General features: G+C 35.0%; 1 protein-coding gene across 2 annotated transcripts in view; it reads right to left on the bottom strand.

Annotated features, from left to right (window-relative positions):
• Positions 1-22,860, bottom strand: part of tnc (tenectin) — a 118,206-nt gene that overhangs the window by 8,478 nt on the left and 86,868 nt on the right. For both annotated transcript variants that reach the window (XM_087166577.1, XM_087166574.1), the window contains exons 9-14: positions 21,488-21,928; positions 19,172-19,372; positions 9,319-16,842; positions 8,352-8,540; positions 1,844-7,798; positions 1,030-1,062 (exon numbers count right to left, since the gene is read on the bottom strand). In XM_087166577.1, coding sequence (XP_087022703.1) covers positions 1,030-1,062; positions 1,844-7,798; positions 8,352-8,540; positions 9,319-16,842; positions 19,172-19,372; positions 21,488-21,928 — 14,343 coding nt within the window. The remainder of the gene's footprint in view (positions 1-1,029; positions 1,063-1,843; positions 7,799-8,351; positions 8,541-9,318; positions 16,843-19,171; positions 19,373-21,487; positions 21,929-22,860) is intronic.

Below are 22,860 nucleotides of genomic sequence, written 5' to 3'. Positions count from 1 at the left end.
ATTCAAAATGCGAAACATTAATTCTTCAGCGTTAGAAACATATTTCGTTTTCAGATTTAGATATTCAGAACTGAACATTTCTGAACATTAGTCCTGTTTTTATTTTGTCACAAGATACGTGTAATGTTAAAAGAATTACATATTAAATTTAATCCATAAATAGAGGTTAGTTGTAACAAGGAATCAGTTAAAACCTTTCTTACCAAGAAAGTAATAATATTGATATATTGCAGTTATCTAAGTAAATGTGATGATGTTTTCTTTAGTTTCGCGTGAAACTGCTGAGTATGATTTAAATATATTGTCCAGAAAGTTATAAAATCCCCCTCCCCCAGCAAGGTCAAACCTTTCTTCTCAATCTAACAGCAACGATCTTAAACATTTAACTACCGCCTGTCTCGTTTGGCCTCACTTTGCATTAAATAAGATCTTGACTTCCTTACCAATAAGACCTTAGCACTTCGGATTCACTACATATAAATTCAAAATATCTTAAAACAGTAATATAGCTTGTGTATTGTCTATGCAAGATCTTGCGATCTAATTGAGGCAAAAAAGCAAGTAATTTCCATAGACGAGGTATAAGTTGGTTTCTTATGGCTATTCGAAATGATTTTAAAACAGTAACAAAAACCCCGATGCAGCTCAAGGAATAGAGCGTTCGGCTTTCAATGAGGTGACCCAGGTTCGAATCCCAGCGGTGGCTTGCTTTGACGCAAATTCTACTCCCGGCTACATCATCCATAGTGCTGACGTCAAAAATCCTCAGGATAAGTGGATCATTATATAGATCCTCCACGAAGGATAGTTTGTCCCAATGAGGATTCCCTTGTCTTCTGGATTGGATGTAAAATTACAAGGTTACGAAGTTAGACACTGAAAGTTGTAAATTTACACATGATATACTATACTATTCTATTGTTGATGTATTATTGATATGGTATTGTTGTTGGTTGTTCAATGTCGGTTATACAGTATAAAATTATAAAATAAAAACAGTTACAAAAAGTATGTAATTTAAATGCTCACCTCCTTCATCTAAGAGAAAATCTGTCACAGAACCTAAAACAAAAGTAATCAATGGAATTATTAATACATCTAAAACTTTAAGTTCGGTTAATTGTACTGTCACAGTGTTTAAAACCTACTATTTTTGAATTTATTCCCTCAAATAATCAATAATATTTGCAAAATAACAAATTATTGCTGGATGAATAAAAAATAGTTTCTATAAATAATTAATAATTAACTAAGTCAAATTGCAACTTCACTAATGTTTAATAAAAATTCTGCGACAAAGGATTAAAGGAAGTTCGATGCAGGGTCATCCAGATTCATTTAATTCATTCATTTAAATTGGATGTTTTGAAATATTAGGTTAAAAAACACACTTGAAAATTAATTTAGTTATATATCTTGAGACTGTAATAAAATAAATAATAAATTATTAAATAAAAATAAGGAAAATCAAAAATGAACTTGTTTAAAAACAAATCTTGAACAATTTTCTAAGACAGCATCAACGGCAGCCGATGTGTACCCACAAGTAGTGATGTCATTTTCGTCCAATAGCGTGATCCGGCCAGTTTGAAACTTAATCGCTTATAGAGACCGAGAAGCATTAAAAAATATAAAGGATGCCTTACGTGCGTAACGGTTTAAAAACCCTTATAATATGTTAAATACCATCTTTCAATGAATTTCATCTTTATTTATAGTAGTTTTTTGTGCGTGAATTACTTATCAAATAAAATGAGCATTTAAGTCAAAAAGTCAAATAATCATGTGACAGTTATCTAGAATTCATAATAAAGAAATATAATTCAAATAATAAGAAACGTACGTGTGGAAGTCTCTTCTGTTGTTGAGGTCACGGGTGTGCTGGAAGACATCGTTGTCGTTTCAATGGCTTTGAAAGCTTTCGTCGGCATTTCAGTAGCCTCTGTGACACGTTCTGTTAGATTCTTGACGATAACTCCAGTAGTCGAGATTCTTGTCTCAGTTTCAAAAATATCTGCTGTTGTTGGGAATTCTGAAGTTTCATTCACCGTTGGTAATGGACTTTCCGTTGTTGAGATTTTAGTCTCAGTTTCTAAAATAGTCGAAGTTGTTGGAGATCGCAATAACTCGCTTAGTGTGGAAAATGGAACGCCTGTAGTTGAGATTCTCTCTTCAGTTTCTAAACTTTCCAAAGTTGTAGGAGATCGCAATAACTCGCTTAGTGTGGAAAATGGAACGCCTGTTGTTGAGATTCTCTCTTCAGTTTCTAAACTCTCCAAAGTTGTAGGAGATCGCAATAAGTCGCTTATCGTTGAAATTGGAACGCCTGTTGTTGAAATTCTTGTTTCAGTCTCGAAACTCTCCGGAGTTGTTGTTTCACTGATCATTGTGATAGGAATGCCAGTGGTTGATACCGTGCTGATAATAGTTGACTTGCTGACTTGATCTAAGTCTTCAGTGAGTGGACGCTCTGTCCTGTCGGTGGGAAGCCTCCTCTCTATGAGTGGAATACCAGCAATAGTAGATGGTTTAACTGTAACTGTACTTACATATTCTGTTGTTTTTACTTCTGGAACGCTTTCGGTTACGTTTGTTTGTTTTATTGAAGATTCGGTTACACTAGTAGATGCCATATCTTCTGCTTCAGCTGTTTCTCTTGAAGTAACTGGACTAGATGCTTCAGTTTCGGCTACGCTATGGCTTGTAATAGTAGACGCTATATCCTCAGATTTAAAAATGGGTTTCTCAGTTATCTTTAGTGTGGTTCTCTCTTCAGTTTTTGTTTCTGATGCTAGTGTGCTAGGTTCTTTAGTGATCTCTGAAACCGACTGACTAGCCTCACTAATTCCTGTCGTTTGATCTTTTTCAGTTGATAAAGTGGTTTTTAACTCATCGGATGATGAGCTTGAAGTGACTGTTTCGGATTCCAATTCATGAAATGAAGTCATTTTTGTTTCTTCTGTAAATTTATCTCGGGCTGTGGTACTTTCCACTTTAATTAGCTCAGCAGTTGTAAGCATTGAACTGCTTTCGGTTTCAGATTCAGTAAATTTATCTGGAGCGATACTCGTAATCCTTGATTCTTGTCCTTCCGATACTGTAATTTCAGCTTTTTGTGTTTCAGCCGTTGATTTTCCTGGTTCTACAGACAATTCACTAGAAAAGGTACTTTCATGATCTGATAAGTCGGTTGTTCTTATGGTTGGTTCTGTTATCTCAGTACTTATAGTTAATTTTTCTACATGACCAGTGGTGCTAGTGGTGATTTCAGGCTCTGTTGTCTTAATAGTGGAAATTTCTTCTTTCTCAGAAACTGTTTCGTGTTCCTGAGTTTGAAGGCTTGAAGCTTCTGTGATTCCTAACGAAGTGTAAACTGGAGTTTTCTTTGATTCATCTCCAGGTGTTTCGGTGCTCACAGTTTCTTTAAAAGCAGTACTTTCCTTTGTCTTGAAAGTTGTTTCTTCAGGCTCAAGGGAAAGTAAAGAAGTTAAACTTTGAGCAGATTCGCTTTCTTTAGTCACTTCAACATCTGGTGGTGTTGATTCACGAGTAAATGAATCCATTTCTTCTTCAATTGACTTAACCATAGGGGTTTTCATCGTTGAACTTAACATTTCTTCCTTAACTGTTGACGTTATTTCCTTAGTAGTAGATGAAACTATTGAAGTTTCTGCCATTTTTTGGGTTGTGTCAAACATAGTACTCTTGCTTGTCATTTCTGATTTTGATTCTTTATCTTCAGCTATCGTTGTTTCCTTATCGGCAATAGTAGTACTCGTTTTTGCAGTGCGTTCTTTCATTACAGTAGTAAATTTCGCTTCCGTCTCAGTTTCTTCACTCTTTTCAGTGGTTGTTGAAATTATGGGAATTTCTGTGACTTTTTGCGTTGTTTCCGATGTGGTACTTTCACTTGCCTCCTCAGATTTTGACTCCATATCTTCGGCCATCATTGTCATAGTTTTTTCCTTATCAGCAACAGTCGTACTCATTTTTGAAGTGCTTTCTTCCAATACAGTTGTTGGTTTCTTTGTAGTATCTGGTTCTTCACTCTTTTCAATAGTTGATGAAATTATAGGAATTTCTGTAATTTTTTGTGTTTCAGATGTGGTACTTTTACTTGTCTCTTCTAATTTTGACTCCATGTCTTCGGCCATCATTGTACCCGTTGTCTCCTTATCGGCAAGTGCAGTGCTCGTTTTCACTGTGCCTTCTTCAATTACAGTAGTAAGTTTCGTTTTAGTCTCAGGTTCTTCACTCTTTTCCATAGTTGATAAAATCATGGGAATTTCTGTTACTTTTTGTGTTATATCCGAAACGGTGCTCCTGCTTGTCTCCTCAGATTTTGATTCCATATCTTCAGCCATCATTGTAACCGCTGTCTCCTTATCAGCAAGAACAGTGCTAGTTTTCACTGTGCCTTCTTCTATTAGAGTAGTAAGTTTCATTTTAGTCTCAGGCTCTTCACTCTTTTCAATAGTTGATAAAATCATGGGAATTTCTGTTACTTTCTGTGTTATATCCGACACGGTGCTCCTGCTTGTGTCCTCAGATTTTGATTCCATATCTTCGGCCATCATTGTAACCGTTGTCTCCTTATCAAGAGCAGTGCTCGTTTTCACTGTGACTTCTTCCATTTCAGTAGTAAGTTTCGTTTTAGTCTCAAGTTCTTCACTCTTTTCAATAGTTGATAAAATTATGGGAATTTCTGTTACTTTTTGTGTTATATCCAACACGGTGCTCCTGCTTGTCTCCTCTGATTTTGATTCCATATCTTCGGCCATCATTGTAACCGTTGTCTCCTTATCGGCAAGAGCAGTGCTCGTTTTCACTGTGCCTTCTTCCATTTCAGTTGAAAGTTTCGTTTTAGTCTCAGGTTCTTCACTCTTTTCAATAGTTGACAAAATCATGGGAATTTCTGTTACTTTTTGTGTTATATCCGACACGGTGCTCCTGCTTGTCTCCTCAGATTTTGATTCCATATCTTCGGCCATCATTGTAACCGTTGTCTCCTTATCGGCAAGAGCAGTGCTCGTTTTCACTGTGCCTTCTTCCATTTCAGTTGAAAGTTTCGTTTTAGTCTCAGGTTCTTCACTCTTTTCAATAGTTGACAAAATTATGGGAATTTCTGTTACTTTTTGTGTTATATCCAACACGGTGCTCCTGCTTGTCTCCTCTGATTTTGATTCCATATCTTCGGCCATCATTGTAACCGTTGTCTCCTTATCGGCAAGAGCAGTGCTCGTTTTCACTGTGCCTTCTTCCATTTCAGTTGAAAGTTTCGTTTTAGTCTCAGGTTCTTCACTCTTTTCAATAGTTGACAAAATCATGGGAATTTCTGTTACTTTTTGTGATATATCCGACACGGTGCTCCTGCTTGTCTCCTCAGATTTTGATTCCATTTCTTCGGCCATCATTGTAACCGTTGTCTCGTCATCAGCAAGTGCTGTACTCGTTTTTGCTGTGACTTCTTCCATTACAGTAGTAGGTTTCGTTTTAGAATCAGGCTCTTCGCTCTTATCACTCGTTGATAAAATCGTTGGAACTTCTGTTACTTTCTGCGTTGTTTCCGCAAAGGTAATTTTTCTTGCCTCTTCAGATTCTACTTCTTCAGTCCTCATAGTAGTTGTTGTTTCCTTATCGGCAATAGCAGAACTTATTTTTGTTGTACTTTCTTCCATAATTGTAGGATGCTTAGTCTTAACTTCATGTTCTTCAATTTTTTCAGCAATTGTCGATGAAATTATTGGAGTTTCTGTCACCCTTAAAGTTGCTTCGGGCATAGTACGTCTACTAGTAACGTCAGATTTCGATTCCAGTTCTTCCACTATCGTTGTTGTAAATGTCGTTTCTTTATCGGCAGCAAAAGTACTTGGTTTCGATGTACTTGTATCTATAACTGTGGTATGTTTCGTTTCAGTTTCCAGCTCTACACTTTTTTCAGTGGTATCACTAAATAGTTCCGTAAACCTCGTTGATACGAAAGTGAATACTTTGTCGGTGATGCTCCTTATACTTGTTGTTTCTGACACTGCCTCTGAAACTGTAGTAGCTTGCGATTCAGGGGATTCTCTTTCAGATGTTGTCAATGAAACTTCGGGCACCAATGCTTCAGCTGAAAGATCTGATTTTGCCCTCGCTTCTGTTGTTGTATCTTGAATGACTTCCGTTGTACTTTCCGATACAGTGGAAGAGGGCAATCTTCCTCTTGACTTAATAGGAATTGTGTGTAATTTTGTTGGAATGGTCTGAGTTACAAATGTTGTTTCATCTGTTTCAAATTTTTGAGTTGTTTCCAGTTTTTCTGGTAAAATGGATGTAGGAGGTAGTTTGCTCTCACCCTTACCCAATTCACCTAAAATTGATTCTGTCCCTTCCGTGACAGTGGTAATCTCTCCTTTGGTCAAATCGAAAGATTTTACTGAAGTTAATTGGCCTTTTGTTTCTGTTTCTGCGTCAATTGACTGCTCTGTAGAAGTAAATTGTTTTGTAGATATTTCATCTGCATGCATTTTTGTTGTCTGTTCCTTTGAAATACCTGTTTCTCGAACTTCAGAGCTTGTTATATCCGAACTAAGGGTGCTGGTTAAGGGAATACGAGTAGTTTCAGATTTTTCAGTATGAGTGAAAGAACTTAATTCACTTTCAAGAGTTTCTTCCGTCGTAAATTCCGAACTTGAAACCACAGTACTTGATGGCACATCGTGTAATTTTGAAACTTCAATTGGCGTGGTAAAGGAAGAAGTTTTAGAATCTGTTTCTAATTTTGTACTTTTATCTAATAAGGCTTCAGTGTGAGTCGTTTTATCCGTTTGTTCATCTGAAGTTGTGAAAACATCTGAGCTGCTAGTTTTTAAAGTTGTTTCAGCCATTTCAGTGATATCAACTGCCTTCGGAGTTGCCAAAGTGGAACTCTCAAAAGCTTTGATTGTTTCTGCCTCCAATTCTGAATGTTCAGTTACTACTTCGCTACTTGTTTGCATATCGAACACTTTTGTTTTTTCTTCGATTGTTGTTTGTTTGGTTTCTTCTTCTACAGTGGAACTTATTTCCCCCTTTTCTACTGTAGTAGCTGATTCAGATTCGGTGCTTTTCCCTGTGACAGGACTTAACGTGCTGGACTCAATTGATTTGAAGGTTGTACTTACATCTGACTGATCTTTAAATTCTTCAGTTATTTCCTTAGCGGTTGAAGAATCTTTCAAAGCCTTTGTCGTTTGCATTATATCAGGGACTGGTTGTGTCTCCGCTTTCATTTTAGTCACTTCCGATGTTTGTAAAGTAGAACTTTCATCTGCTTCTTCAGAAGTCTTAGGTTGAGTCGTTAGTCCAATTTCTCCGGTTGTCATGGTTCTAGCAGAAGTGGGGAAAGGTTCTTCAGTAGTCGTTTCAGCCTCCTTAGATCTAATAGTAATATCTTCTAATTCAGACAGAGAAGTTTTGGAATCTGAAAATACTTCAGTGCTGCTTGAAGAAGGAGACATTGTACTTTCTGCTGCGGCAGATTCGGTGCTTGAAGCTTTAGAAGTTGTTTCTGCTTCTGTTTTGCTAGAGGTAGTTCCTGTTGCCAGATCAATAATCTTTGTCGTAACTTTGGAAACAATTCCCTCACTGGTCAACTCTTTTTGAGATTCTGTGGTAATGGAAGGGGTGCGCGTTGAAATAGCATCGAGTAACGTTTCAGGAGTCAAATGAGTTGTCAAAATTGTCACTTTTTCTGGTAACATCGTTGTAGTTACATACTTTTCTACTGCTTCAGTGCTTGTAATCGTTATTGTTTCTGTTGTTCCATTATCCAGAGCTGCAAAATAAATACAATTATCATTTTCTTAACCATTATTTAAAGTTAAAAAATACTTGATTCTGCTTAAATTTAAAATACTTACAGATTTATTATTGCTATTATTTTTGAGAAAGGAATAATGTATTAAAAATATTTATGCTAACTCCGATTTACTACATAACCTATCAAAGTAAATATTATTTCTTCTAAAAACTATAAGCATAAATATTACTATCGTTTATCAAAAAGTGTCAAGGCAATTTTATTTGGAATCATGTATTAACAGTCTTATATTTAGATGTGAATATTTGCATTTAAACATAAGTATTAGGTAGGACAAAATGTCTTACTTGCGCAAATTTCACTGTGTTATAGAAATAAGCTGGTTTTATTAAGAAATTAATTCAAAAAAAAAAAATTGTTTCTATGAATGGGCTAAATTTTTATTAAAAAGCTTCAACAATAATGAAATATTTTAAAAATTGTGTGCATAAAATGCATAGAATAATGTTGAAAATAATTAGAATATTTTCTTAAAATGCTCTTACACTTAGAAATGAAAATTACTTACGACACTCAAACGAGAGTGGGCAGCAGTGATCCCCTTCAAACGTCAATGCTCTGCAGTCAATTTTGGGTAATTTACAGATGATTTTATAGCAAAGAATATCTCCGTCATAGCAACTGCATTTTTCACATGCCTCTAGAGTATGTATTGGAGCTCCATTTTCATACACAGTTTCATTCACAGTGCATTTTTCTATAAAGATAATTCAATCATAAATAATTGCAAACAATATATATATTTATGTATCATAATACACTGGTGTAAGAAATTAAGAGAATTTGTAGACTTGGTCGATTATCTCAAGAACTACTGGACCAATTTTAAGGAAATTTGATTGGTACATGTACATACATTGATACAATACAAAACAGATAACCATTCAACAATTGTAATACAAGAGACAAGAGCATGATCTTGCGTATCACTCGCTGGAGTTGGAAGGTATGAAATTGCACACAGGACAATTCAATCAAATTGCCACAAGAAATGATAAACAGTCTTATTTCAGGTATGAAATCACGTTGCAAGGCCTGTATTGAGCAGAATTGCCTTTGATACCTTCATGGCATATATTGATACAAGATATAAGAGGGGACCATACCCCCTATTATCCCATTTTTTTGTTTATTCTGCAGCCGCTGTTTCATACCTTCCGACTGCAACGAGTGTTACGCACTAACATGCTTGTGTGTTACAATTGTTGAATGGTTATTTGCTTTGTATATTATCAATATATGTACATATCAAATTTCATTAAAATTGGACCAGTAGTTCTAGAGATAATTAACCAAGCCTGCATATTCTCGTAATTTCGTACACCAGAGTATTTTTCAACCCTTATCTTTCACTAATTTTAATTTGTAAAACAGTAACTATTTAATACTATTTAATAAGCTTTATACGCGTTTTTTTCCTCAAACTAACTAGTAAGGGGTGCTTAATGCTTTCTAAAGGCACAAATAATACGTACTTTTTTCGGTTGGTAAAGTTGTGTCTTCTTCCACTAATGGAACTTTAGTCACTAAGGTTGAAAGTACTCTATCGGTTATTGGTGCGGCTGTTGTTGTTGTTATAGCGGCTTCAGCTTCAGCAACTTCAGTCTTCAAGTCAGTAACAAATGTTGTAGCAGTAGAAGATGTAGATTCTGTAACAGCTGACGCTTCTACAGTTGTTATGTCTGAAGCTACACTTCCTGAGAATGTAGGGGAGGAACTTTCGATTTCTACACCACTGGTTGTTTTGGAAGGATGCAACATAAAATCTGTTTCTTTTGCTATCTCGTCTGTTGAAGCAAATTCCGTTTTAGTGGAGGATTCGAAAGTCACAGTGCTTGTTTTCATAACATCAGAGGGTGTATCTGATTTCTCGGGTGTTCTGGCATGCGTTGTTTCAGATATGTGAGTTACTGCGGAGGAGGTTGATTCAGCTTTTTCAGTTTCCTCAGATGAAGCTGTAACCGTTGAAATGACTGTTTCAGCTGCAAGACTCTGTTCAACTGTTGAAAGCGTTTGGGCAAAAGTAGTTGATATCTCAGCACTGTGTGTTTTTTCTGGTTCTGCTGAAGTAGCTCCTGTTTCTAATTGAGATTCAGAAGTAAACTTCTCATCAACTGAAGCTAATTTTTTTGAAATCAAATCTGTTGGAACTAAAGTAGTTGTTTTGGATTCTTCAAATGTTGTGGAAATTGTTTCAGCACTTGTTTTTTCTTTAACATCTTCAGTTTTATCTGATAAAGTAGTTAATTCTGCCTCCATTGTTTCCTCTTCAGTTGTCACTGATATTGAAGTCGAGCTTGTTTTATCGGGTACAGTTGTAGATGATTTTGTTGTTTTATCCTGTTCTGTTCCCTCAACAGAAGTTGAGAAGGGTATGGCTGCTTTAGTAGTTATTTCTTCTTCCGATGAAGTTTTTTCGCCATCCATATGTATTTCAGTAGACAATTCTGGTGGCGTTGTAGAAGTTATTTCTTTTTCTTTTGTAGTTGCTTCTTCTATCTCTTTAGTTATGGAGGTTGTTAACTCTGATTTTTGTGCCTGTTCTGGTTCTACGGTGGGTAATTCAGTCTCGAATGGGGTCTTTTTAGTTTCCATGGTAACTTCTGCTTGTTTGTCATCGATAATATGTAATGATGTTGCGGTAGAACCCTGATCTAAATAAGTAGTAGTGCTTTCTAATTTACTTACTAATTTTACATCTTCTGGCACCGTTTCATCTTGTTCTTGAGTAGGCCTAATAAATAAAGTGGTTTTAGTAATACTCTCAGGCGAAGATGACGCAGTTTTTTCAGAGATCGTAGTAATTATTGGCAAATCCAATTTTGTCGTTGATTTACTGCTTTCTCTAAATAAAATATCCTCTGCTATTGGAGAAAACATTTTTTCCTGATCTGTTGATACGTCTTTCTCTCTTGTTGTAAACTCATGTGGATGTCCAGTTGTCGAAGACACAAGGATTTCACTGGTTTTCTCGGATTCAACCTCTTCGGTTGCATCATCTGGAATTTTGGTAAGTCTTGTTGAAGTTACAACCGTTGTTGCTTTAGATGAAATTTCTGTAACACTCTCCGTATCTTTTACTGAAATATCTTTATCGGACGAATCAGTAGCAATGGCGCCTGCCCTATCTAAATCTGAAGAAAATAGTTTCGAAGTAAGCTCGGTAACAACGGACAGACTGGATGGTGTGGTTACCACCATGGAATCAGCGGCAAACGTTTTTTTGCTTTGGAGATCATCTTCGGACACTATTGTTACTTCAAATTCTTTTGTGGTAAGTTCTACTGGAGTACTAATTTCATCTGGTATTCTTGTTTCTTTTGTAGATATTGCAGACACGAATTCTGGCTCAAAAGTTGACGGTATCTTCGGGATTGCCTGCTCCTTAATTTTAAAATCTTCAGTCGTTGTGATTTCAGCTTTTGTAAATTCTTTTTGTGTCTCGGAAGACAAAGAAACAGATTTTGTGGTAAACGAATCAACTAATTTTGTAGTACTAAGCAGCTCTGCTGCACTATCTTCTTTCTTTCCTTCGTCTTTTGGCGTGGTAGTGGTTTCACTTGCAATAAAGGGTGTAATTAGTTTGGTAGTCTCAGTTTTTTCAGATGAATCAATAGTTGTCCTACTAGCCGCTGATTTAGGGACTTCTGTAGTAATTTCTGCATCAAGTAATTCTTCGGTCGTTTTTTTGTCAAACTGCACTGGGGAGGTCGTTGTTGTTTGAGCATCTTTAAATGTGCTTGCTTTTTCGTCTGAGGTGATGTCAGTTAATTCTGTTTCACTTAATTTTAATTCTGTACTTATAGCAGGTTGTATTGAGGTCGTGTCCGAGATTTCTTTACGTGTCGCCGTTTCCCCTTCCTCGATTAGTGAAGGAACAGTAGTACTTTTTTTAGTCGTAGTATCTAAAATGGGCTTGAAAGTGCTTGTTTCAAGTTCCGTAAGTGCAACACTTGCTGAGAAATCCGTTTCTTCCTTGGCGTCAGATATCTTAGTCGAATATTGAGTGCTTGTTTCTTCTGTGGCAACTTTTAGTTTTGTTGTTTCCCGCGAAATTTCTTCAGGAGTTGATGCGGTGTGCACTGTTTGTTCAGCAGTTGAAACTTCTGTTGCGAATTTCGAAGTTACGGCTGTTTCTTGCGTATCTGTAGCAACGGAAGCTGTACTGGCAGATTTTATTTCAGTTGATGCCTTCATGACAATTTCGGAAGTTTTTTCTCCTTCAAATTCTGTAGCGTGAGTTGGAGTGACTTCTTCATCTTCACGAGTTTTTAACGTAGTTGATTTTTCTATTGGAAGTTCAGATGTGATATCCGTTGGTTTCGCTGTCGTTCCAAGTTTTGTCGAAGGAGATTCCGAAAATTTTACTTCTGTTGTCTCGATTTCTGCTTCCTGAGTGCTTGAGCTGATAGTTGTGACTTTGTCAAGTTCCGATGATGACGAAGTTGATATGGATATTCTTTCAGGAGTTGTTTTCATTTGGAATGTTGTCAACGGCTGTTCAGATGCTACTGTTTCAGCTGAAAATTCTGCCTCGGTATCTACTTCGGAATGTGGAGTTTTGGAAGTTTCGCGTACAAGCAGCAAATCTGCTACAGTTCCAAGTCTTTCAGTTGTTGATTCAGTTCCTTCCCTGGGAGATTCAGTACCAGTTTTTGACAATAACGTTTCTGGACTTGTATCAGTGTCTGTAAATTTTTCAGTTGCTGGCACGCCTTCTGAACTGATTTTCGGTTCAGAAGTTGCCGTGACTTCTGTTGATTGAGTAGATTTACTTTCAGAAACAAATTCATGTTCACTTGAACCAATATCTGTAACAAGTGTTGAAAGATCAAGTTTCGTGAATTCCGGAGATGTTGTAATTTTATCTTCGATTATATGAGTGGGTTTTTCTTTAATTTCATCAAAATCCGTACTAGATAACTCTGTTGCATCTTTTGATTCTGTGGTTTCCGCTTTTTCTGGTGTACTGAATGTTTCTTCTGATTTAGTAGAAATTGATGCTGTTGATTGAACAGAGGTGTCGGGTATGGTCGTAAATTCAGATGCTAGACGTGTTGCGGACTTTTCGGTTGAAGTACCTTCCAGTTTTGTTGCTTCATCAATTGTATCTTTTGTCGTAAACTCTTCTTCGGCAGCCTGAATGTGTGTTGATGAATCAGATGTTACACTTGTTTGAGATTCTGTACCTGCAGTAATGAGTTCTTTTTCCGGGGTAGATAAGGTTGTTAGCATACTGACAATAATATCAGTTTCGCCTGTAACTGACTTTATTTCAGTTTGTTGTTTTTCCTCAAAACGCGATGCATCAGAAGTTGTTTTCAAAACGGAAGCTGCTGTGCTTTCTGACATTTCAGAAGATTCTGGTTCTGTAGTTTCCTTCTTTTCAGGCAATATTGTCATCAATGTAGATTCGGTAATAAGTAGTTCTTTTTCTGCGGTAACTTTAACTGGCGCAGGAGTGGTTGTCTCAGCTTCAGCTGTTTCAATACTTCCACTAATTGTAGATGGTTTCTCAAATATTTCCTTTGCTGATGTTTGTTCTTTTACGTCGGGTAGACCTGTTAGATCACTTATCGAAGTTACACCAGTTTCTTTTGTTTCTATAGAAAGATCATGAATTTTTGATGTGGTCATTTCATCAAGTTTTGTAGTATGTGGAGAACTTGTTGGAGAATCTGCTGTGGAGAAGACCACGGATGTCTCTTTTTCTTTTGACACAGTAGTCTTGAGTATTTCAGAAGAAGGTGTACTGAAATCAGTGACTTCTTTACCAGATGTTTCTTCGTCTAATGACTTAAAAGTAGTCGAAGTTAATGGTTTTCCTTCCTCTTCAGTAACGATACTGGGTGCTTCTGCCTCTGTTGAAGATACCGAGGGAGATGATGCCCTTTCATCTGTAAAAGATGTAGCAGAAACTTCAGAAGTTGTTTCTTCTAATGAGGGTGATTTAGATTCTACTTCCACAGTTGTTTTAAACAATTCAGTTGCCGTTTTTTCTGTAGTATCTTTAAATGAAACAGATTCAGAAGTTAGTTTATCGACCTCGCTGTCTGCAATTTCACTTGATGTTTGTAAATCTTCTATTGGTTTTATTTCGGCAGTCATGATTGATACTTTGCTAATTTCTCTGTCAGTTACCGTCACTAGATCTTCAGATACTGTAGAGGAAGCTAATTCAGCAGAAGTAAACGTTCGACTGGTAGTGGTGTCCTCAAGAATGGTTGCAGCTTTCTGTACTTCAGGTTCTTTTACAGTTTCTGATGTCTCAGAAATGGTTGACAATGAGTCTGTGGTTTTCTGATCAAAAGCCGTTTCTTTTGATGCACTTTCAGCTTCTGACGACGTTGTTTCAACTTCATGTGCAGGAATTTCTGTTGTTAATTTCATTTCTTTGATTGTGACTTTAGAAGGTTCAGTAATAAGTGTTGCCGCATCACTCAAAGTTGACTTACTTGGTTTGGCAGGTGTAACACCGGTAGTTATACTTATTTCACTTCCCATCGTTGAAGCTGTTTCACCAGAAATCGTGGATACCATAGGCAGTTTAGTAGTTTCAGCTTCCATTAAAGAAACTGGTGTACTCTTTGCTTCATCTAGTTCTTGTTCTTTTTGCTCTCCTATTGTTGATGTCACTGTCGTTTCTTTGTCACTAGATGCAAATGTTGTTGATTTTGTACCTGCCAGTCCCATTATTGTTGGTTGCAATTTCGTAACAGTACTCTCAATTTCAATGGAATAATCTTTTTCAGCTGTAGTAGGAGCTACTGTTGACACCTTTGGAATATCCTCCTTTACATCAGTCGCCTTTTCTTCATGTTCCGTAGTACTTAATATCGTTTCGGGAGTTTCCGCTTCAGACAGAAGTGTACTTGTTTCCATTTCTTTGATAGTTGATGCTTCCGTAGAATATAAATCTGAACTTGGAGTCTTCGGAGATTCTTTTGAAGTAGTTATTTCTGCAACTTCATGCGATTCGGTTGTTAGTTTAAACTCCTTTTCTTCAAAATGTGTTGTTATATCAGGAACAGCTTTAAAAGTTGTAGACTTAACTTCATCTGCTTCAAATGATACAGTCGATGATATAGGTGCATGTGTTGTACTTATTTTATCTTCTTGGGTCAAGCCTTCTATTTTTGATACTTCATCGGTGATTTCTTTTTCTGACTCTGTAAGAACACTCACAGTCGTTTCAGCCTCTAGTGTAAAGAGGTCAGTTGATTTGTATGTTGTCGTTGATGTTTCAGGAGTTTTGGTGTCCGATTCAATAGTGTGATCAAAAGTTGATACTTTAACTTCTACAGATGTAGTAGTACCCAACGTTGTTTCCTTTGAAGTAAATTCTGAAGGAACTTCTGTAATAGAAATGTCAGTTTCCTTAGGTGGTGTACTTTTTGAGATTTCGGTGACATTCAAAATGGTTTCATCAGAAAACTGACTTTCTGTTACTTTAGATGCTTCAGTAGAAATTGTTTCAATTGAGACAGGCGTTGAAACAAGTTCTGGTGCAGTGTCCAATTTTGAAAATGTAGTAGAGGCAGTTTGTTGAGCAGTAGTTTTTTCTGTTACACGAGATTCCTCAGTCGAAATTTCACTCGCGGTAGGAATGTCAGTAGTTTTATCTGTTTCTGCTGATTTTAAGTCTGAAGTGGATGTAGCGTCTTCAGATAATTTTGAAGATGGCTGAACAGTCGTTCGTTCCTCACTTACTTGGCTAACAAGTAATGTTGTTATTTCACTACCTATTTCTGCAGATAGTGCTGAAGGAGGAGTTTCGGTTAATTTATCAACTTTCTCGGTAGGCTGTGTTGTTATTGAGGGCTGAATTGTTGTTTTCACACTTGAATCTTCCAATTCTACTTCAGTTGTAGCTTTTTCAGAGACGTCTGTCGAAACGGTATCTCCTGTATGCGTGGCTTCAAGCTCTTCCACTTTTGTGCCCTCCGTGACTGAAGTTGCAATTTCAAGTTTTGAAGTTATCTTTTCTGAAGTTTCTGGCACAGAGCTGACTGTTGTAACTTGTCCTTCCATCTCCTCTACTGAACTCTTAACAGTATGACTTTCGACTGTTGTTGCTTCGGAAGAAAACTGCGTTGTTGCTTGAACCTCTTCCTCAGTAGCTGCACTTTCAATTTTATGTGTTATAACCGGAGTTTCAGATGTCACGGTAGATCCAGCATCAAGTTTTTCAGTTGTCATTTGACTTGATTCTTTTGTTTCACTTTCAGACGCTTTGGTACTAGATAATGTTGCATCGAAACCAATTTCAGGTGACCCATGCGTAGTTGCTTCGGTATCAGATTGGGTTGATAGTTTTGTTAAGATTGCTTGCGTACTGTCTGATTCTGGCAATGTCTTATGAGTTTCTTTAATAGAAGTCATTTCATGATCAATTATTTGAGTGGAGGTAGATATTTCAGGAGAAAGTGTTGATTTTTCTTCCACTTTTACTGAAGTCATCAATCCCTCTTCCTTCTCTGTGACTGACTCCTTTAATGTTGTTAACGAAGACAGTTCAGTTTGTGTTTCAGGTATGTGAGTTTTGGAGCTCTCTTCAATGGCTGCCGAAGTTGTTAATGTTTCGGCTTCTGTTTCAGAAACGTGCGTTTTGGAACTCTCCTCAATGGCAGCAGAAGTTGTTATTGTTTCGGCTTCTGTTTCAGGTATACGCGTTTTGGAGATCTCCTCAATGGCATCCGAAGTTGTTAATGTTTCGGCCCCTGTTTCAGGTATGTGTGTCTTGGAACTCTCTTCAATGGCAGCCGAAGTTGTTGTTTCTCTAACTTCTCCGATTGTAGAATGATCTGTAACCTTCAGAGTGCTCAAAGTCGTCTTTATTGATGTAATTTCTAATGTGGTAAGTGTTATATGATCTGATTCCTCTGGCGTTGTTGCAGTCTGATCTGCATCTATTGTTGAAGGAGTTAATTTTTGATCAAGCATCAAATCTTCATCTGTTGTGGTTAGTGGTTTATCATCCATTTTCTCTGTTGTAGCATCTGTAATGTAAAACAACATTTTAGAATACAATACTTACTCTTTGAGGTTTTTAAATAACACTTTTGAAATAAAATTCATAGTAGCATATATTATGGTAGCTGTTTTATATCTGGCGAATTTGTGGTGTGAAGGGTTTTAGCAATTAAAATAGAGCTGGGCATGTAAAGTAACATGTAAAAAATGTATAAACGGCTACTATTTAGACCCAAGATGCGTAGAGTATTATTAAAGAGGTGACTGATTAATAATTTTTGTAATACAGCATGTAAACATTATTAATCTGAAAAATTATGATAAATGTTGTACTTCCTCAGGTCATATTACTTTGTATTTTGGTTTTGTTTCACTAAAATATACGGCAAGCACGTGGGCCTCTCTTTCTGAAATATAAATGTATTGTTCGATATATTAAAAATTGATATGCACAAAAACTCATTTGTAAAAGTGTATCTTGGTCCATTATAATATCAAGAAATGTCTAATCACTTTTGATCAGTCATCAAATCAACGAGAACGGATGCTTTTTTTCTTTGTATGATTTTCTTGACAAAATTTCAGTCCGCATTTTTGGATCATGATAAATCACTCTAGCAATTCGTATCCCAAATATTTCACATTTTAAAATTTTTCTCCTCGTATATTTTCCCTTCATTAAGTAAAAAATGTGAGTAACAGTGCATATTTAATTATAACTTTAATTAAGTAACGTACTAATCATTAAATCGAGTTAGTTAGTTATTAGGTTACCGTTGGAGGTGAAATATCGAATGAATAGTCAGTGATGCAATTAGACAACCCTCTCGGAAAAGTTCGGGGGGGGGTGAGTTCAGTAAATCAATACTTTTCCCGTCACAGCAGTTATGTACTGAGTAATTTTGGTGAGTTCCTTTTTATTCATTTTTTAAATTGGTATGTTCTTCTATATTTGTTCCTGTAAGAATATTTAGCATAACTACAATTCTTAAAAATTTTTAAGATTGAAATATGTGATTTTAAAAATATTAATTATAAACATATTTGACAGACTAAATATCATAGGCTCTCGTTATATAATCCCTGGATAAATCATGCTTTTGGATACATCACTTTTAGTGTTATGTTTTCAAAAAAAAATGCAATCACCAAAACATTTTCTTACCAGAAAAGGAAGAAATCACCAGAAAAGGAAGACATTTTCTCAATGAAAAAATATTGGCTCAAAAGTTAAGGATCAAAAGTTCATTGTTACTCTTTGTATCTCATAGTTTACTATTTCTTATGGACAGCATTGAAGACTAAGATCAAGTTGGGAGCCCATTAATTCACCTCATCTCTCAAAAATTGTAGTGAACGAGATCAATGATATTATTTTGTTTTAAGGCCAATGATATTACTTTGAATAGAGATTATTGATTATGTAATTACTCTTCTTTACTTTCGTTGTATGGAGCATTTTTCTCCACAAGCGAGAATAAGTAACGTTAATCTTTAAAACAAATAAACTTCATTTACTACATAATAAGAACTGGACAAAATCCTAAGGAAATGCAGGATCAATATTACTTACTGATCCAAGAAATGATATTATTTTGCACTGAGACCAATTATACTACTTTGCACTGAGACCAATGATATTACTTTGCACTGAGACCAATGATATTACTTTGCACTGAGACCAATGATATTATTTTGCAAACGAGACAAATGATATTATTTTGCAAACGTGACAAATGATATTATTTTGCACTGAGGCCAATGATATTACTTTGAATAGAGATTAGGGATTATGTAATTATTTTTCCTGACTTTCATTACATCGAGCATTTTTATTGCTTCTCTACAAGCGAGAATGAGTAACGTTAATCTTTAAAACAAATAAACTTCATTTACTACATAATAAGAACTGAACAAAACCCTAAGAACATGCAAGATCAATATGACTTACTGATGCGACCAATGATATTATTTTGCACTGAGACCAATGATATTACTTTGCATTGAGACCAATGATATTACTTTGCACTACGACCAATGATATTACTTTGCACTGAGACCAGTGATATCATTTCGCAAACGAGACAAATGATATTATTTTGCAAACGAGACCAATGATATTATTTTCCAAACGAGACCAATGATATTATTTTGCACTGAGGCCAATGATATTACCTTGAATAGAGATTATGGATTATGCAATTATTCTTCCTGACTTTCGTTACATCGAACACTTTTATTATTTCTCCACAAGCGAGAACTAATTGCGTTACTCTTAAAAACAAATAAACTTCTTTTGCAACTTAATAAGAACTGGACAGAATTCTAAGAAAATGCAGGATCAATATGACTTACTGATGCAGACATATCGGGGACAGCATTCTCCTGGAAACTGCCTCACTTTGCAGAGTTCTCGAGATTCTGGAGGGCTGAGGTCACATTCTACTTTTTCACACTTAATGACGCTGTTAATGCACACACAGTTCTGCAAACAAGGGTCACCCGTGGTCACATTTTCACCGCTCTGGTATGTTTTGTTTTGATGACGGCAAATACCTGTAAAAATAAATGTTTATTGGTTATTTTTGTAGAAATATGGTCACAAAAAATAAATATTTTAGGAAGTTTTTTTTTTATTACAGTGGGAGAAAAGCAAGAAATATTGCCCTTTAGTTCTCTCTCGTTGTATAAATCTAGCAGATTTGCATAAAAATAATAATAAATAATAATAATAAATAATAATAATAATATATAATTTAAATATTATAATTGTTAATATCAAAAATAATGTTAAAAATTTACTTGTTTTTAATACTAAAAATGTTATTAGTTTTAAAAAAAAACGTAAATTAAACAAAGGATATTCGCTATCATGAATAGGCATTACGTTATTTGGAACTATTTTAAATTAAAATTGTAGCTCAGCTAATAAAGGAAAAGAATCACTGTTAAAACTAAATAATCGACAGTAATATCTTACATTTTTTTTAAATGACTCAATGGTGCAATTGAATCTCTTATTAACAAATTATCCCACAGATTATTTCAATGATATTCAAATTTTCGTTTTGCCTCGAATCATTTTATCATTCAACCATTTCTTTTCTTATTTCAACTCAAAAATTTTAGTTTAAAGTTAAGTTTTGTTAAGTTAAAACTTAATAATCGACATAAATATCTTACATTTTTTTAAAAGATTTCAAATTATTTTTCTCATGATTTACTGGTGCAATTGAATCTACGAATCATTTCAATGATATTCAATTTCGCATTTTAACTATACATTCGTAGATACCATCATATATTAATATCATGAATATATGTTTATACTACATTCGCTTTAAATAATATATTGAAAGAACGAAATAAGAATATTTTGTTAGTTTTAGTAATTCAGTTTGGTAATTTTTGATTGATTACTGCTCTTTGTCGATCACCAACCACATTTTTACAATTTTTACGGAGTTGCATCACTTAACATAAACGGAAGAAACATCCAAGGGCACATTTTTAGAGTTCAGCTACGCTTGATATAAGAAAGTGAAAAAAAAATATTCTTGTCATGTTGTTACTGTTAGATAAAAAATTAAAAACAAAATCCTTGAACTACCTAATTTAATGCAAGGTAACATATTCTCAAAACGTAACAAAATATTTTGAATTTAAGGAGGGGACAATCGTCTAAGAGAAGAATGAAATTTAACAGAAATAAGAACTGATATATTGCGCCAAATGTGAAGTAAGTTAAATACTCATACTAAATACTTAAGTTATGTAATTCAGTGATTTTATTAACAGTATTATTATTTTTTTAGCAATGGAAATAACAGATGAAAATAAAATAAAAAGATAAAGAAATAAAATACGTTGGGAGTTTCGTAATTCTCATTCTTAAGACATATTTTCAGTATCCAAATATTTGTCAAAAACAACAGTATTATTCCTATTATGTGTCTCAAAGTAATATTTAAGAGAGAAAAAAAAACTTTATTAAAATCTATCATAAATATTATATTATAATTTTTACTGTAATCTTCATTCATTAGCGTTATTTAGTGATTTTACGGTAATTATTACTGCAAAAATTGCGGTACATCAGATTTTTTGTTCGGTAACATTTTTTGATAAAAATAATTTTTACGGTAAAAAGTACCGGCACTCGGAATTCTAATACTTTTTGTCGTAATTCAGGATTGCTACGGGTAACTAAAAGGGCAAAACGTGGTGACAAATAAAATTCAAAACTTTTCTTAACGAGATTAAAATTAGGATTTTTTATAGCTTTTTTTCCCCAGTATATTACTGAAAGTGAAGGCAAAGATGAATTTAAATATGAATAATTTTAAATGTAAATTCCAGTGGTAGTTACAATTGACTAATTAAAGAGATAAGTAAATTAAAATGAACTGAGTTTCTACCACTTTTTACATTTTCAGTTGCCTGTGACCTACCTGTTATTTGATCTGGAATTTTTTACCTGGTACGCAACAATTGATTAAATTCGTGTTATAGTACAAGTCTCATTTACATGCCTTTTAATCTATACTTCTATGAAAAAGTTTACGAACGTGAATATTTTCATATTACAAGCAAATAAAGATTAAAAATATTGCTTAAAAAATTCACAGTGGTGATCAAATTTTATGGTAACACAAAGTAAAAATTCCTCACCTTCTCCAGGAACACGTTTTGGATAAATCACTGGCCTCTTCGTAGCTCTGGAGGTGAAGATGTCATCTGGTACTTCTGTAATCTTTGCTTCTCTTGGCCGGGATACCAACTCGATGGGTGTTTGGGTAATATTACTAGCCGATGGTAGTTCGCTGAATAGTTCTGTTACCACCTCTGCATCCATTTCGACGCTGGCAGTGGTGACGTCAGAAACAGCCTTCTCATCGAGTGGGATCTTAGTGGATGTTCCAACGGTCGATATCTCAAAATCTTTCGTTGTAACGAAAGAACTGAGATGTATTCCAGGCGTTGAGAAGGTTGATATGTCGGCGATACCAAATGTGGGGATTTTCGCAGTAGTTTCGTTACCCATTGGTGTCTTTTCGGATAGTGTCGTCAACCAAGCTGGTGTCGAAGTTTCATCAGATTCAGTAGCATTTGCTGTCGAGAAAAGAAAACACGACTTTTTACAACTGCAATTCTTTACCACGAGTGAGGAAATATTTTTTACTCACATGGCAATATGTTTAGTTGGAGGGAAATAATATTACTCTGAGAAAAAAGTATGGTCAAAATTACCATAATATAGTAAAATTTACCATGTTTTTGGCTCAATGGAAATACCAAAAAGAAGGGTAACTTTTTCCGAACATCTTTGGCATCAACTTTTGGTTAAAAATAACAACGAAATATATGGTTTTATTATCATGCTGTTTGATACGTTTGGTAAATGTGCTGCGATTTGGTAATTTTTTCATGACATCTTAGAGCATGGCATAAAAATCATATATTTAGTTAAATTTAATTTTCAGTTTTCCATTTTCTAATTGTGTGGTTATAAGAGCTATAATTTTGAAAACTAAAATTTCAGTTGAATCGTTACCATGCGAACGGAAAAATTATCAAATGAAAGGTTTAAATACCTTATATCTTGGCTCTTAATACCAGAATTGTTTTTTTTTTCTTTACTGGAAATGTTATTAAAAAACAGCATGGAAATTTAAAAAATAGTTGTTTTTCTCCGTGAAGAACTGCAAGTTTTTTACACCAATAAGAAAATGCAATTTTCTACTGCAAAGTAACACAAGAGGAAAATAAATGGCAATATATTTATATGTATATAATAATATAAATAACGATATAATTTAATGTCAAAACTAAATTATAAAAAAAAGAAGAACTGAGAATGACAGTGAGTAGCTGACAGGCTATAGTTGACCCATTGCAAGGGAAGAGTATCATAACTCTCTTCCAAATCTGTACTCCCATCAAAAATAGGAAACAGTCTAGATGCAGATCTTAGCACTAGTCTCTAGTTTTCAAGAATTAAATTAAACATCTCAAAATTGTACCAGCTAAAACAACCTCACTCT

Source organism: Parasteatoda tepidariorum, chromosome 1 (assembly GCF_982258835.1).
Source record: "Parasteatoda tepidariorum strain Cologne lab strain chromosome 1, Ptep-v5.0, whole genome shotgun sequence".
Taxonomy (NCBI): domain Eukaryota; kingdom Metazoa; phylum Arthropoda; class Arachnida; order Araneae; family Theridiidae; genus Parasteatoda; species Parasteatoda tepidariorum.
The sequence above is the reverse complement of the archived record's forward strand: the minus strand, read 5'-3'. Positions and strand labels throughout refer to the sequence as shown.